The sequence below is a fragment of the Excalfactoria chinensis genome, chromosome 18, assembly GCF_039878825.1.
Source record: "Excalfactoria chinensis isolate bCotChi1 chromosome 18, bCotChi1.hap2, whole genome shotgun sequence".
Lineage (NCBI taxonomy): Eukaryota > Metazoa > Chordata > Aves > Galliformes > Phasianidae > Excalfactoria > Excalfactoria chinensis.
The window spans coordinates 2,313,044-2,330,210 of record NC_092842.1 but is presented as its reverse complement, the minus strand read 5'-3'; the positions used below and the strand labels follow the sequence as shown (position 1 = coordinate 2,330,210).

At 51.0% G+C, this 17,167-nt stretch overlaps 2 protein-coding genes across 6 annotated transcripts in view; one reads left to right on the top strand and one right to left on the bottom strand.

The window, feature by feature from the left end:
• ASTN2 (astrotactin 2) overlaps positions 1 to 17,167 on the top strand; it is a 273,672-nt gene that overhangs the window by 183,892 nt on the left and 72,613 nt on the right. For 4 of the 5 annotated variants that reach the window (XM_072353116.1, XM_072353115.1, XM_072353114.1 and 1 more), the window contains one exon: positions 11,853 to 12,118. In XM_072353116.1, the coding sequence (XP_072209217.1) occupies positions 11,853 to 12,118 (266 nt within the window). Of the gene's footprint in view, positions 1 to 7,715; positions 7,797 to 11,852; positions 12,119 to 17,167 lie in introns of those variants that run through there. The other variant, XM_072353118.1, reaches the window with a different exon arrangement.
• On the bottom strand, positions 806 to 7,745 carry TRIM32 (tripartite motif containing 32). Its single transcript, XM_072353119.1, is given in 4 exon segments — positions 806 to 5,517; positions 5,519 to 5,576; positions 6,424 to 6,539; positions 7,671 to 7,745. Coding segments are annotated over 3 exon segments (2,082 nt in total). The 5' UTR covers positions 6,495 to 6,539; positions 7,671 to 7,745; the 3' UTR covers positions 806 to 3,564.

Below are 17,167 nucleotides of genomic sequence, written 5' to 3'. Positions count from 1 at the left end.
GCTAAGCGACCTTATGCACCGCTGATTGTAATCCAGAATTACCAGGCGAGTAATTAGTTGTGCAAAATGAAATAACTTAAAATCCTCACATGGAGTAATGACCCAGAAAAATCACTTAAGCTATACAATGGAAACAACTCAAAGCATCTGGATGGAGTTTTTACTTTTGTAGCTCTGCCCCCTTTGATTAAGAAGCTCTCTCCTGCTCGTCCCCCATTTGAAACCATGGCTGTCAGCTGCTGCCCGGAACAAATGTTAGAGCATTCATAAGCTGTAACTGATAAACTGGCAGCTCGTCGCTGTTTAAAGAGCTGTTCTGTATCATCTGAGATGAGCACGAATAATGACAGCCTTTCCCCAGATCAGCAGCTGTGCTGCGTGGCAGGGGAGAGCCTGCATGTGCTGGTGATACACGGAGGTCTCTGAAAGCTGAGTACAGCACTGCTTTGCTCCCCTTTGGCTCCATGTAAACGCGCTGTTCCAATACAGACGTGTTGCAGTGTTGAACGTTCTGCCTCTGTAGCCATGCAGCACTGAGGCAGAAAGTGCAGGAGCATCACTGCCATTGGATGGGAGAAACTCCAGGCTTTGTTTATGGGGTGGGTAGAGAAATGTTAGATGAAGTTACATCAGAGCTGCCCATCAGATCTGTCCTCCCCACCATGCCAGCGCAGAAGGGGTGGTGCAGCCATTGTGTTAGCGAGGCTCATTCCCACCAGCCATAAAACATGATCTGCCACCAAAGGGAGAAGACGAAGCGTTTTTAATAACCAAATGAGCCGTCTGCAATGCACTGTTAATTGGATCAATTTTTCCTTTATTACACCATCTCGAAAAACCGAACACATACGTACAACCAGACAAGTTCTTTCTCCAGGTAGAGAGCAGAAGCAAAACTATTTCATCACAATCTTTTATTGCCCCGTTTCATCTCATTTGGCAGACGATCACAGCATCACACTGGGGGCACCACAGCAAGAAATACAGCTCTGCAACATCACCTCCCAGTCAGCCGGGTTGTGGCAAGGGAAGGGCTAAGGATAACAGATTTCCTTTTTCCCTTTCTGGCCTGAAACCCCAGCCCAAAAGAGCTGCAGACAAAACGCAGGCAGGCAGCCCTCGCCCTGCTTTGTCCCACCAATGCATGGCACAGCAGTGTTATTCTTCCCGAGTGTCTGGGCGAGCAGCAGATGACAGATGCTTTGTTTGAGCTGTGTACCCAGTAACAGAGCGGGGTAAACAACAGCTCAGCCCATTTGCTGGACAAGCTTTTATGTCCCTTTAAGCACACCAGGACACGTTCCTGCTGGTAGTGTGGTGTTTATTGCAAAACAGAATTCCATTGGAACAGAAAATGACAAGAGGTACATATTATCATAGATAATATTGCTTCAATTATTCAGGTCCACAGTAGCTTCCTGCTTGGAGCAGTTCTTAGAAACAGGAGAGATGTTTAAAAGAGATCAGTAGGAGAGGAACTGACATTACCATAATACTGGAAAAAAAGCGCCTTGAGTTACAGTGTAATTAACTGCAGAAGGTGCCAGTAATAGTAGTCATCTCCCAAAAACACACATGCAAGATGAGATCAGCTCCCCACATTGCTGTTACGTACCTCAGGCAACTGCCCCCTCCCATCCAGAAAGAGAAGCAGGGAATGTAAACAGTTGTGTGCATATCGATGGCCTCAGCAAATACACAGAGCAGTGCAGGAGGGAGGGGGGGGTTCAATTCCCTTGGGCTCCTTTAGTGCCTTCCATCATCTGCCCTGCTAATCATCCCCTCTTAGCTCCTATCCTCTTCTCTACGACCTTTCTACAGTGCATTACAGTGGGAAGAACAGGACGTGGTCCTGCTCATGGGCAGCTCCATCACACAGCTGGGCTCCTGTTGTGCCGGTCCTGCTCTGTGTTGCTGCTGAGCACAACAGGGAGAAGGAAAAACCAAATTGTGCCAAAGGGTTCTGCTCCCAGAGCTGCATCTGGAAACCCCATCGCTGCCCTGCAATGGGCTGCAGCAGCAGCTGCTCTGAAGGCTGTTATACTTTGCTGCTTCACCAGGGAAAAGTATACAGGTGCATAAAAAAAAATCACCTGTTGCATACATGTTGTAGGACAAGCAACAATTTGCTGTCGCACGGCAGCCCACCATAAAATCAGCTTTTATACTGTCTGCCGTGCCCCTAAATTTGCAACTATGTTGTTGATAGCAACAAAATAAATGCACTGCAGCGTAACTATTATCTGTGGCAGATTAACATGCTACCACTGTGCCCTATTTGAATGCGTCCTTCCTTCAATAAACTATTCCAGGCAAGCAGCACCACACTGAGGTACACATTTATCAGTGAGGAGAGTAGCGCTGTGGGGGCTTGGTTCACACAGCTGCAGTTTTGTGCTTCATTTGGCCCAAAGCCGGTGATGAACATGAACTCTGGTGCCTGCTGGCGCCATAAAAAAAGCTGAGGAATGTCGTGATTTGCTGTGTGCGAGGAGAAAAAGGCAACGCACCAATGGATGTGCTTCCGAGTGCTAAAAGAGATTAAAATGAAGCAATCCCACCCCCACCCCCCCACCCCAAACCTCATCGTGGGATATAAAGTGCAGACACGTGGAAAGCTGTCTGTAAGGGTGATGATCCAGAATGCAGGCAGTGAGGTGCAGGTGAACATACAGTTGTGTGTGATCTAATTTACTACCCTCCTCCTCCCCCCCCAACCCAGATGAAGGTACCTCCCAAAGACAGTTCCCAGGATACATTTAATACCAGAACACTTCTGAATATCAACAGATTTCCCCTGATTTCTTTTTCCTTCAGCCCCCCCCCCCCTCCTCCTCCTCCCCAGTGGAATTCTTAGCAGTAATAATCACCCCGTTGCCATCAGAGGGCAGTTTTCTGGCTCAGCTCGGTCTCCCATGATTGCACTGTACTCACTTCACATTGAACAGACGCGGTTCACAAACGGCACGACAGGGGCAATCTCCTGAATGGCAGAAAAGCAGAGAGAGAAACCCCTCGCTCCTCAGTTTGAAAGTAAAGCTCCATCTCCGTGCAGTTTAAGAGGGCTATTTTATTTTATGCAGTGCTGCAATCAGAAATTGCTTTCTGTAGTAGTTGCCCAGACAACTGCTACCAAGTTCCTCGTGAGTACCATGGCAAGGAGAGGATTGCCTCTCCAGTCCCCTAAAGGAAGGTGATTTAGGGCAGTCAGTCAGTGTTTATGGCACAAAGAAAGGTACAGTGGATGAAGACGTAGTCAATGCAGAATAAGGAGGTGAGAAGGGTTAAGGAGTGACTGGTCATTTAGCAAAAAAACCGATTTTCCAGAAGGATCTCTTCCTTCTTGCTTTTCTTTTCTACTGTGCAGATTGAAAAAGAGAAAATGCAGAGCACCACCATGTTAGTGATCTTGTTCCCAAACAGAAAACAGAGTGATGGACTCCATGCCAACCCCTGTTGGGCCATGGTGCAGTTTTCTCAGTGTTTGACACTGGTTCCTGTCAGATAGCAGTGAGGCTGGAAGAACTGCTGCTAATGACAGGGGTTTTCTCCAGTGAAACGCCTTTAAGGGGTGGAATATCTTCTCAGATGGTAACTGTAGATCTTAATGCAATGATCCCAACAGTCCAGCACCAACAGCTGCCCTTTGGGAGTAATGGCAATACCAACCGGGCAGGTGAGTCCCTCCCGGATTAAGATATTATAGCCACCTCCTTTAGGAAAATGCAGGATTTCTTTACGGCTGCTGTCAGCAACGATGAGGTCTCCTCTGGCATCTACGCACATCCCGGCAATGCACCTGAAATCCTCATTCTCAGAGAAGAAGTGGCTAATCTGGCGTCCCAGCTGCCCGTCTGGACCGACGGAGCCAATAGAAAAGCCTCCTTCTAAGTGGTGTTCGTACTGCCTGTTTTCCAAGTTGAGCCCCAGCCCCTGAGTGAAGTATATGGTCCCTTCAGCATCACAAGTGACAAACTTGGGGCGCACCGCGCTACACAAGCAGGTGTATTTCACCACCCCCACGCCACGGTCCACAGTGAAGCACCACAGCTTCCCCCCTTCCACATCAGTCACCACAAACTGCCCAGAGGGCAGAGCCGCGATGCCCCAGGGCTTGCTTAGCTGGCTCCTGTGACATGCCACACAGTGGCCATCCATGGTGTACACCTTGACGGAGTTATCGTAGCTGTCGGTCACGCCTATCAGGCCATGGCAATTCATGGTGACAGAAAGGGGAGTCAAATTAGGCAGGTCTGCTCCAAGGAAGCTCAGGACGAAGCTGTCGATGCCGCTGGGGCTCCGTCGGATCTCTTTCAGGAAGCCCTTGCGGGTGAAAACCTGGATTCGAAAATTGCCTCTGTCTGCCACAAGCACCTCTCCTTGGAGAGTGACGTACAGGCTGACGGGCAGATTGAACATCCCTGGCAGGCTACCCTTAGAGCCCATCTTCTTGATGAAGTGACACTGTTGGATGCTTGCAGCTGCTTCGGGCATCCTCGGCTTGACTGGGGAGGAATTTGGTGTGCAGCTGGCTTCTTGTTGCACCAAGTCAGGCTCTCTAAATGATGCCGATGAGGATGCTGCGGTTTCCATGAGTGATTCTTCCAAGTTAACAGTCCGGGGTTTCTTCACCACCTGCCCAATCTGCAGTGGTCCCACATGGCTCACTTTAAGGAGTTCAACCTCGTGAAGTATCAGCTCCCCTGGGAGATTGTTTGTCAGTTCTGGTTCTTCCTCATCTGCTGCCTCCTCCAAGAGGGCGATATCTCCTTGCTTTATTTTGGCAAGGAAATAATCACAGCGAGACAATATCTGCACTTCTGCTAAGTTCAGCAGATAAGCTTGTTCCTCCATTACCTGATTATTTACCTTCTCCACTTCAGACAAAGAGGTGGTGAAGAACTTGCGTGACCTGGCCAGCTCTTCCTGGATCTTGCGCTCTTCTTTGCTGTAATCTTGCAGAACTGCTCTGTATCTGGATTGCAGGTCACTTGAAACAACCTCCAGAGATGCTTTTCTTTTCTGCAGATCATCCATGAGCTCCCGAAGTCTGGCAAGCCTTGTCCCAAATTCCCTCCTACGCTCTTCAGCAGCTTCTTTGATGGCAATGACGTTATGCCCTTGGGGCATGTGTGATGTCTCCTTGCACGGCTCACATAAAACCAAGCCACAACTCTTGCAGAAGTGTCTTGGCAATCTTCTCCCACAGACTTTGCACATGAGGAGACCAACCACTTCCCCCAGCCCCGTGGTGTCTATGATCTTCAGTACAGTAAGATTGTCAGTCAGCTGAGCTAAGGTTTTGATCCGAGTGATTTTGCTGCAAAAAGGGCAGCGTATCCCGTTAATGCTGGTTGCTAGGAGCTTCTCCAAGCACTGTTTGCAGATGGTGTGCCCGCAATGTAAGAGCTTGGGTCTCAGGTGCTCCTCTGTAAAGGACTCCATGCAAATGGGGCACTCCAGAACCTCTCGGAGCGCATCCGAGTTGAGCTGAGGAGCAGAAGCCATGGCTTTCCACAGGCAGCTTTAGCCAGTGCAGAATCTGGTACTCGCATGTATTCTAAGGTGCTCCAATTCTGTCCAGAAAGAAAAAAGAAAATGTGATTTATGTCATCACCAGCAGTTACATATACATGCAGTTTATTTCTGATTTATCTCCCAGACCTGGAAAACAGAAACCCAGTTGGCTTTTCCACATGTGAGAAGGGTAGATTTATCATCGCTGATCTCAGAGCGGGCAAATCCTAAAACTAACCCTCAGCTTCTAGTGCAATGAATTATTTGCTTGCAAAATTTATAAGTAGAACTGAAAGAAGTGTAATGGCAGCAATAAGGAAGCCCAATATATATTGATGACTGAATCATCTCCTCATGGTGCCCATCTCCTGCTGCCAAGCCTGCGAGTTTACATAATTTACTCTGAAATCCAGAGAGATTAAACCAAGCGTTCAAATGTTGTGCATCAAAAGAGGAACCAGATGGTGCAACGCTTTAGGACATTAATATATCACCTCTGGAGACCTGCATTCAGATAAGACATCAGACATGAGCAAAATAAATGTTCATGGTTTAAAACTGCTTTTCTAGAAAGCCAAAATAAATTTTCAAGGTTCCATGTGTTTGCCAGGAGGCAATCCTAGAAGGAATGATGTGTCGGCTTCCACTCGTTCTGTGATTGACTGTTTATAGTGGAAACATGCGTTGATGTCTTTAAGCCAGTGTACTTCATTAACCTCTGCCATGCTGCATCATGCAAATAAGTACAGCTTGATGCAGCAGCATTCTATCAGCTATTAGCAGAAACGGAGCTACCAGGCAACTCCGAACACTTGATAATACAGACTGCACGTGTTCTCTCTTAGGTCCTGAACTTAGCTTAATTGCATATAATTTCTCTGTATTCTATAATCTCGTAGCACCGACTTCATTCCTGTGTTTAGGTTCAGTTTTGTACCGCCGTGGTTGCCATTCAACTTCAGTCCAGGTTTCTTCATCCTCACATCCCGCACAGCAGGGAGCAGATCCCAGCAGCTCCCTCGCTGAAGCAGCCATCCGTTCAAAAGGAACAGAACAGGGTTCACATCATTACGTTATTATGCAGCAGACTGAGTTTCAATACCTCTGCTATTGCATTGCTTAGCCGTTAAAAAGAAACGGGGAGAAAACATTTCTTCTAGGGGGAGAGGAGGGGAAGGAAGTAGTTGGTCTTTAAAACGAAGAGCTGGGCACAGAGGGATGCGAGCAGAAAGCTTTCTTCCCAATAATGGCTGCACGCACGCAGCACTCTCTCTTCCCCGCTGCGTTTGCCTGCTTTGCCCTCAGGAGCATTTCAGACAGAAAGGTTCAGTGTGTTTCAGTTTAGCGTTTGCTCAAGTGGAAGGAGACAGTTGGAACGGAGAGAAGTTCTTTATGTTCATACAAAGAGGAGGGGGGGGGAGATCTGAATTTATCAGCTATGAGGATCTTTTTAGCCCACATTGCAGGGATGGGCACTGCGGGATCTCCAATAGTGGGGTCCCAGGCTGGGAGCTGACCCCAAAGCGGGGGCACAGCTTTCCTTTCCTGCTGAGCAGCACCTCAGCTGTGTTACAAGGAGGCTGTGCGCTGCTGTGCAGATCGGGTGCATTGCTCTGAGGGATGGACAGCAGCGAGGGTTACGAATTAAGCACGGGATGCAGGACTCGTTACTGCCGTTTCCCTTTGGCAGTGCACGAGGAGCTGCCGGCTGATGGGTTACAAGGGGAGCTGCGGTCAAAAGTATTTCCATTCATGTAAAACGTCAGACGGGCTTTCCTTTGGTTTTAACTCAGCTTCGGTTTGAAGGTCGCTTTGTGTGATGCTCTTTTCATAAGCACAACCTTATCGCATGCAAGCACGCATCTCCACGCGGCGATGCCATTATCCCCGCAGCTCTCCCCTCCCTCGCTCGTACCCCACGTCGGGCCGTTGCTCCCACACAGCGCACGGTGAGCCCGAGGCCCGGCCTGGCCCTGCTCGCGGCCCCGCAGCGCTGGGGGAGCGCCGCCTCCCTCCCGATCCGACCCGGCTTCGCTGCCCTCCGCGGCGCTGGGGCGGCCCCGCAGCTGGGCGCGGTGCTGGGGGCAGCCGCCCGCCCACCCGCCCCGCCTGCAGGGGGCGCCACTCGCCGCGGGGCCCGCTCTGCGCCTTACCTGCTCGCCGCAACCCGGGCCGCGCAGCCGCTCCCCGGCATGCCCCGCGACGCCGATCACGTGTGCTGCGCGGCGCACGGCGCGCTGGGAGGTGGAGTCCTGAGGGCCGCCTGCGCACACGGCGGGGTAAGGGGGGGGCGGGGCTGAGGAGGGGGTCGTAGGCTGCCATAAGGGCCTGTAGGGCCGCCATGATGGGTCGTAGGCTGCCATAAGGGCCTGTAGGGCCGCCATGATGGGTTGTAGGCTGCCATAAGGGCCTGTAGGGCCGCCATGATGGGTCGTAGGCTGCCATAAGGGCCTGTAGGGCCGCCATGATGGGTTGTAGGCTGCCATAAGGGCCTGTAGGGCCGCCATGATGGGTTGTAGGCTGCCATAAGGGCCTGTAGGGCCACCATGAGGGGTCGTAGGCTGCCATAAGGGCCTGTAGGGCCACCATGATGGGTTGTAGGCTGCCATAAGGGCCTGTAGGGCCGCCATGATGGGTTGTAGGCTGCCATAAGGGCCTGTAGGGCCGCCATGAGGGGTCGTAGGCTGCCATAAGGGCCTGTAGGGCCACCATGATGGGTCATAGGCTGCCATAAGGGCCTGTAGGGCCGCCATGATGGGTTGTAGGCTGCCATAAGGGCCTGTAGGGCCACCACGATGGGTTGTAGGCTGCCATAAAGGCCTGTAGGGCCACCATGATGGGTTGTAGGCTGCCATAAGGGCCTGTAGGGCCGCCATGATGGGTTGTAGGCTGCCATAAGGGCCTGTAGGGCCACCATGAGGTCCTGCACGCTGCTCTCATGGCCATTCGGCTATCACATAGCACGAGGCCACAGCCTCCCTTCGTTCTCACTTCCTTCCTTCTCACTTGCAGCTCCTGCCACCATCTTGCTCTACTCAGATCCATCCCTCTCTGCTGCTCATGCCTGGAAATAGAGGAGGGTGTTTCTATCACACAGGCACAGGGCTGATGAGCAAAGCCATTAATCATATAATCAGTCATTTCCCTCCTGCCTCTTCCCTCCTCCTCTCCATCCCTCTGACCTTTCTATCCGGCCTCTCTTCTCCCTGTGCATCAGGAGGACGGCACAGCCTGTGCCATGCTGGCAGCCATGGGGTCCTTTGGGAAATGCATTGAGTGAGGCTCGTTCAACATCGTGGTCTGGACGAATCTCAGGACACTGGGCTTACATCGGTGCTAACACGCTTTGCCATTCAGGAAAGCTCCCCGCGGGGCGGTAGGGTGTGATCCCTACTCGTGGGTCTCCCCCACGAGGGTGAGGGCTGGTACCTGCCGTCCTGCTCCGTGCCACCAGAGGGCAGCAGGTCCTCGCGGAGCTCCGGCCACCGCTGCCCCGCGGGGATGGGGACAGCAGCCCCACGCCAGCAGCAGTGCAGTGCTGCATCCCCCAGCATCACACCCACAGCCTCCTTGCAGTGCCCATCTCTTGCACTGGGCAGCCATAAAGCTGGCTGAGCTCCTCACAGACCTGTTGGATCCGGCAGTGACAATCTCTCACTGCAAGAGAAATTCCCAGGCAAACACAGCTATCGATTTTCTTTCTAGCTCCCTTTCGATGGATTTGCCGACAAACGGGTTGTTTTTCTATCCAGTAACGAACCTGCAGCCTGTGCCTGTATCAGCCATAAATCCCTGTGCAAGGCCTGCACAGCCAGGGGGAGGTGGAAGGGACAGGTGGAGCAGAAATAACTCAGCCTTGTTAGGAAATGCAAAGCCTGGGTACCAGCTTCGTCCCGGCAGAGCATCCTCTTGGTGTCAGTGGGGTAACTTGGAGGTATCCCTATGAGGATCTACTCCTTCAATTCTCTTTACAGCTTTAGCTTGTTCGGAGCTTTTCTGCAGTCAAAGAGCTGCTACATCCTTCTCCTGTTGCTGCTGTGTTCTTGTGGGAAGCCCAGCGATCCCCAGTTTTGGAATGACCTGGGATCCTTTGGCAAAGCACAGTGTAAAATGCTGGACCAATAGCAAAACCTGCACCTCCGGGGAGCTCTCAAGGCAAAGCAACTCTCCAGTACAAAAGAGTTACGAGTTACATGTGGTCATTGCTCTAGTAGCGTCGTTGTGCTTCCCTCTGGTCTAAGCACCAGGAGGTGCTGCTGTTAATGCTGTGAGCACTTCCCCACCTCTGCAGCTGAGTCCTGGTGGAGCAGAGAGGGAGAGCTGCGCACTGGAGCAGGCGGTCAGAACTCTGCACGCTCTACTCTGCTCGTCCTCCTTTCTTACACGAGGTTTGACACTTAGCAGAAGGTTATTTTATTCCGTGTTGCTGTTGTTTCTTTTTCTAAATACATATTTCAGGCAAACAAACAAACAAACTAATGGCTTCCACAAGTTGCTGTGATGCATCTAACCACATCCGCAGTCCTCCAGTGGTGTGTGGGGCTACTGCAGCTTCGCTTTGGGTTTCTCTGTGCACATGGAGGCACAGGGACCCTTCAGCTCTTCTTTGCTTTGAGTTGTAGTGGCAGGTCCAGGAATAATCTCACGTGTTTGAGAGGAAAATATCCCCTAGCTTTCAGTAACCTAATTTTGTTAGGACTGTCCTTAAGCCCCTTAAAGCTCATTCCACAAAAGCTACCAAGAATTGCACTCCAGTGCTGATGACTTCCAAGACTCGTCTGGATGAGTGCTGGTGATTTGGCAGTGAAGCCCATTTCCTTCTGCTGAGCCATGGCCTATTTCATTTTCCTTATTTGGAGTTGTACCCAGAGCCTTTTCGGTACAGGGGAGCACTATGAGTTAGTTCCCAGCACACTGAACTGCTAACTTAGCTGCAGTAACCCCTCACGTCCCCAGGAACCCAATCTACAAAGCACTCCTTTTCCCCTTAGTGACTGGAGCTTCAACTGCAATAAAGGGGATTAAATGCAGACACCCATTTCCACCTTAGCTATGAAGTCTGCAGTGCTGACAAGTCTGCCACGAGTCACCTGGTTCCACGATCAATCTTCTGTGGCTGAGAGCATGGCTGCTCTGTGAGGGGAGCTGCGCTACGCACACAGCCTCCCTGATCAGCTGCTGGTTTTCTGCCTTCTTTTATTTGCAGACCTCTGCTTTTACCCACCATGCAGCTCCATTTGGTGGCTGCTGCTCCTGAAATGGCTTTACCCAACCTGTGTGTGCATCGTGTGCCCCATGCTTGGAAGTAGAGGAGACACCGTCTGCAAAGCACAGAACAGGGAGCTCGGGCACCTCAAATAAAGCATTCTCATGTGGTGCTCCAGCAGCTTGGCCATGCTGCATGGCCAGCCAATAGGTACCAATGGTCTGCACCATTTAGCTGTTGAGACAACAATTCAGGAAGACAAGTTGTTTGGAATTTGCTCCTTCTTCCCGTGACAGCTTTGCACGTGAGTGCATGTGAGTGTTCTCTGACAGCCAGACAGAAGGGGAAGGGTTGTCCCTTGCCTGAAGGGCTTTAAGAATAATGAATGAATACTGTGTTTGTTTGTATTTCTAATTGACAAGCGCCTTGCCAGGTCAGCTGCATGTTGCTGCAAGCCAAGGGTATTAAGACAAAGCTCGTTCCTGTGCAGCTCCTTCTTGGGATGGGGAGGTTGTTGCTGAAGGTGGCAGCTGTCTCCATGTCCAGTGCATGGTGTTGGGTGTGTTATTTAGGTGTAGGATGAGCAAGGTTTCTCTTCTTTAGGCCCATCTCCAGGCTATGAAGGTCAGCCCCTCATTCTTGGGTCAACCCAAGAGGAGATTGTACAATTAAAGTTTCAGTAACAGCATACAGCATTGAGATGGGAATCTTGACTCCTCTTATCGGGTACCACCAGGTGTGATGCTTTCTTGGACCTTGGCAAACATTCTTGGACACTTGGCTCCCTGTCCTGTCCCTTTTGAAGGAGGTTCTCTTTGGCAGGAAAGATATTCCTGGGTGGTTCTGTTACATTTCAAAGTGTAGAAAGTGAAGACACGAGTCATGAAAAAGGGGAAAGGGAACACGGCCAGTTCCGTCACTCTAGAAGTATTCGGCTGGAAATGCTCCTACTTCCTACCCACTTGCAAGTCCTGTTTTTCTCCTTCTCTCCTTGACCTTTCTGGTTTCCTGCTCCCACCTGGCCCGTGCCCTCAGCAGCTGCATTTACCCTGGCTGCAGTGAAGTTTGGGTTTGGGGAAAGGACTGCCCTGAGATTTGTTTAACGCTGTTTGTTTTCTTTCTAAACCAGAAACAACTGAGCTGGGGAACAAGAAGGAATTGAAATCCATGCCATTCATCACCTATCTCTCGGGCTTGCTGACAGCACAGATGCTTTCTGATGACCACCTCATCTCAGGCGTGGAGATCCGCTGTGAGGAGAAAGGGCGCTGCCCATCCACGTGTCACTTGTGCCGGCGCCCAGGCAAGGAGCAGCTCAGCCCCACACCCGTCCTACTGGAGATCAACCGTGTGGTGCCCCTGTATGCCCTGATCCAGGACAATGACACCAGGGAGGTGAGTGAGCTGGTGAGGGACCACTGTGAACCTTCCATTCACCACCTCTTCAACTTGCCTTTCTTGGTCCCAGTGGGCTGGGACCAGACTGTTGAGGTTCAACAAGGCTTGGGTGTTATAGTGGAAGTGCTAAGTCACAGCCTGAAACAGTGACTGAGCACCTGATGGGAAGGCAAGGCCAACTCAAGGGAGCTCAGGTATGTGCAATACAGCTGAGTGACTGTAAGGGCCTTTGCTCCCAGGTGGCAGTGATGGGATGAGAGGTAGTGGCCTTAGGTTGTGCCAGGAGAAGTTTGGATTGGGTATGAAGAATAATTTCTTCCCAGAAAAAGTGGTAATGCATTGGAACAGGCTGTCAGTGGAGGCGGTGGATTCACTGTCCCTGGAGGTGACAATGGAAAGGGTAGAAATAGCAATTAGGGACGTGATTTAGTGGGTAATATTGGTAGTAGGTGGATGGTTGGATGAGATGATCTTTGAGGTCTTTTCCAGCCTTAATGATTTTGTGATGATACAATGAGAGCAAATGGCTTCAGGTTGCAGCAGGAGAGTTTAAATTGGATATTAGGAAACATTTCTTCGCAGAGAGGGCTTTGGAGCAGCATCAGGGTAGTGCTAGAGCAGATGTCCTTGTGCCACCCCCAGCCCTCACAAATGTGCATCTCTGTGCCTACATTGCAGCAATAGCAATGCTGTGAGCAGGTGCTGTAGGTGTTTCTTTTGCACCTCAGGTCTCAGCAGCTGGGCCTTGTCCCCCTGTTTCCTCTGGGATCTGCTGTGTCAGGAAAGCCCAAAGCCCTGCCATGCTCTGCACAGCACAAGTGCAGAGGGATAAGCAGCCCCTCGGGACAGGCCCGCAGCCACAGGAGGTCACTGTTACTCCAGGAGGGACCAGCAGAGCTGGAGGTGACCCTTCCTTGGGGCTTGGCTCCTTTCCCTCCTGTGAGAGCTCCAATGTTAATCATTTGTGGATTTATTTCCCACTTTCTCTGTTCTCTGCAAGCCCCCACTCCTCAATGCAGCCCCCTAACCCCAAACCCAGAAACGACAGACCTGCTTAAAGTCACTTATTAGCACTGAGCCTGCACTTGATTAAGATGCTTGCAGTGAGCCAGCATGCAGCAGCTGTGGGTGGGACAGAGAGGGCTGCAGGTCTGGAAACAATCCTGGCAAATGGAGGTGTGACCACCAAGAATGATACTTCCCCTTCATGTTTCTCCCCGAGATCTATGGGCAAAAGAGCTCCTGTTCTTTTCCTGGCACCCAAGTCCCTTACAGGGACTGTCCTTTCTTGTCTACCCCTTGATCTTGTTCTTCTCTTCCATCCATTAACCCTTCTGCTTCTTCCATACAGCCATACCTGACTTACCTAATTCTGTTCATCCTTTGAGTATTCTCCAGACATCCTTTCTCCGTTTCTCCTTATGCTTTTCCCATTCCTGTTGTCTGCTTTCCCCTGTTCCACTTTCACTTGAGGAGGTCTCCACAGCCTGCCTGGGACTGCTCCCTCTGTGTCATGGCCACACTGGTGCCAGCAGCCCTGCCTTGCTGCCTTCCAGAGACCTGGTGTGGCTGTATCCACAGCAAGGACAGGGTTGTCCCTTTTTAGCTATGAACTGAGCGGGTTCTTCTGCAGAGTCAGGTCACCCACTCTGACTATTTTCACTGCCAGCCCCTCTCCCAAATGGCACTGCCTCCCTGCCATGGCTGGAAGGTATTCTCCTTGTCCTGGGGAGCCAGAGCTGCCTGTCCTCAGCAGCTGCCTTCTCCTGCCCTGGTTCACTAGAGCTCCCATCAGCTGCAGCTGGAGGACAGCCTGCATTGTGCTCTCTGCCGAGATGCTGGGGGAAAAAACAAACAAACAGTTGAACAAACAAAACCTTAAAGATGGAGCCAAACAAGGGAAGCCCTGGCAATCTTCTGGAGGGCTGTGCTAGCCTGGTGCCTGCTGTCCAATGCTGCAGGAGGAGCTGCTTGTACAAAGGTCCGGTGCCTTACTAGCAAGGGCTGTGCTGCGGGGCTCAGTGATGGAGATGGATCTGAGATCTGTAGATAGCCTAGGAGAGGGTGGGAGGCTGTGTGCAGTTAGAGGCCACCAACTCTATAGTGCCAACATGATGTAAAGCCATTCATTTGCATTTCTTCCTTGATTTGTGCCTGGGAATAGATGTTCAAGGGGTGCGTGCTGCAAGCGGCACCCGATGCAAGGTCTGGATGGTGAAACATCCTTTTTCAGCATCAGTTTGGAGGCTGGGGGTGGTCCCTGGCACTAGGAGAGTGATATTTGCCTGTGGCATAAACAAGATGTGGAAATGTCTGGGATGAGCGCTTGGATGCTGCTGTTTGGGGCAGGGGAAGATCCCTTTGTCTAGGGAGGTGGCTGTTGTGGTGACAGTGTGGGGACATAGCCTGCACAGCCACCAGCCACCTCCCTCCCCTACCCACCAAGTACAGCAGCTGCTTCCCTGCCTGCTGCCCTCATTTCTGCATATAATAATCCATGGAGCAAATGCTGGCTGTATGGGGACTGCGAGCAGATCCCAATTCCTTCATAGTATTAGAAAAAACAACCAACAAGATAAACAATGAAGACCTTTGTTTTTGCATGTGATTATACATAGCTAACTATGTATGTGTACAGGAGGAAGGTAAGGCCATTGATTACATGGATGCTAACATCTGTTGTATTTCCTGGAAGCTTTCCATTGTAGGCCTAGCAGCAAGAACATAGGCAAGATACAGGTAAAGAAATATTGCCCACAGTTTTTAGGTGTCTTTTCATCTACCTCGATAAAGGGAGCTATGCATTTCTTAACATCTGCAGCTACCTCATGTACAGGCCTTGTTCTCAGTTTCTGATGACCTTGCCAGACTTTTAAGTGCTGGGTTTATGTTTCCAGGCGGAGCGTCTGTCTGCCTTGGGCTGATTTTTGTACGTGTGTATGTTTGATTTCAGCTCAAACTGACCATTTGCAAGAGGGAGATTAGGTGAAAATATATTGCTTTGCCCATATGAAATAAGTTGGAGACCTATTTCCATGACATTGAGACTAGCTATTTTCTTCTCAGCTCAAAGCAAGGACTTGGAATTTAGCAGAGATCCAGAAGTCAGGTTTTGCCTTTTGCTGCCCAGGGAACATTTGTCCAAGGCTGTTTGTGCTGTAAGCTCCCAGCTGTGGATGCTCAGCAGGAGTTTTGGTTTATGGTTGCAGTGCTGTTCAAAGCCTCTTGTCAGCCCCCAGCAGCATAAATGTGCATGAACAGCTCCACGAGTGCCTGGTGCTGCTGCAGCAACTGGTCCTGGCCAAGCATTGCTCCCAGCACCAAAGGGATGGGAACATCAGGGGCCCCAGGCTGGGTGTTGTATGACAGCCCCTCTTTTCTTCCTGGTGTGCAGTGAAAGTTTTACAGGCTGAGCTTCTGCCAGGGAGTGCCTCTATTTGTCTCTGTTGTTAAGTAGTGTTAGTCAGAGAGATGGTGCAGCCACCGGGTATACCCAGGGGCTGTGCTGGAGCAGGGGATGTCCCAGGCTGCTCTTTCCATCCTAGGCCATGTGGCATTTCTCCTTTTGCAAGTGTTTTCTGGGACAGTCTCAACCACCTCCTTCCAGGAGCTCAGAGCTTTTGGGGAGGGAGGCAAAAATAGACAAGGATCAAGGAGATACTAAGTCCAGGTACCTTCTGAAGGGCTTTGCTGGATGGTGAGATCAGGTGAACACAGGTTGGTTTCTGGCACCATTGCTGTTGCAGAACCCCTTCCTTCATTCTACACACTGACATCATGAGCTCAGGAGATGTGACCTTGGCAGTGGCTGCACCTGACGTCTGTGGATCCTGCACCATGTTTCAGCTGATGGATGCTCTCATCCCATTTGTCTTCTGCTCCACTTGTGCTCTGTAGCAGTACAGGCACCAATTCGTGGTAAAGCAGTGGTTGCTGTGCTGCCACATCCAGATGAAGCTGAAGGAGAATTTTCACAGCAGGATTGTGGAAGAAATCTTAAGTCATGTCCATGGCTGCATGGTTTCTCTCTACTGAACGTTCTGAAGCTGGAGGAGAGCAGAACAACACATCAGAGTGCCATGGGATGGCAGCCTTCTTCCTCCTCACTGGCCCCATCAAAACCTCCCTGCCTGCCTCACCCCATGGGATGGTGAAGGTGGTTCTTCCTGTCCAGCAGCACAGCGAGGAGCCAGAGGTGAAGAGTGTGCTGTTCTCCTTTCCCTTTGAAACAAACACAAAAGCCCCACAGCTCACACAGAGCAGCTGCAGAAGTGCTTAGAGGGTGGCAGGCAGGAGAGATTAATCCCACCCCTCCTGGGAAATGGGCTTGAAACCCCATCGCTTGTTATGCAAGGAGACAAATGGATATCGAGCTTGGATTTTAGAAGACCCGTAGGACCTTTGCTTAATCTGAAAATGGTGTAATTTCATCATTAATCTGCAGGCATGGCCTCCCCATTGGACCCAGCCCATTGGAGACAGCAAACTGCCCAGAACAGGAGCATGGGTGGTGGTGATGGGATGGCAGCAGTTTCAGAGCACTGTGCAGAGCAGTGTCCCAATTCCCTCCATGCTCATATTGGATGCACACTTTGCTCTGTTGGTTGTATCTTAGCAGCAGTGCAAAGCACAGATGGGTTTGTTATCTCCTGTTGGTGGTGTTTGGTCAGATCTCAGGCTCAGGGTTACGTTGCACTTGCTGCTGGTGTGTGATGAGGCCGTGCATTGGGAGTGCTTCTGTGTACTTCAGCCAGCACTGAACTACCAGGACAATCTAAGCACATCATGTGGTGAAACGTCCCTTGTCCCTGTGTCACCACCCAGCACCGTGGCAGCAGGAAGCCTACGCTGATTTATTCAGTGCTGTCTATCCAAGTGCTGAGCAAGGAGCTTTCTGCATGTCCCTGTTATGGGAACAGTGCTCTCAAAGGGCAGAGCAGGGGAAGTGCCCTGGCAGCGCAGAGATGGGATCTTTCCCTGGAGCAGCCTCAAAGGCGTGGGGAGCTGGTGCCAGTGATTGCTTTTTCCACTGCTGAATCGGAAAGG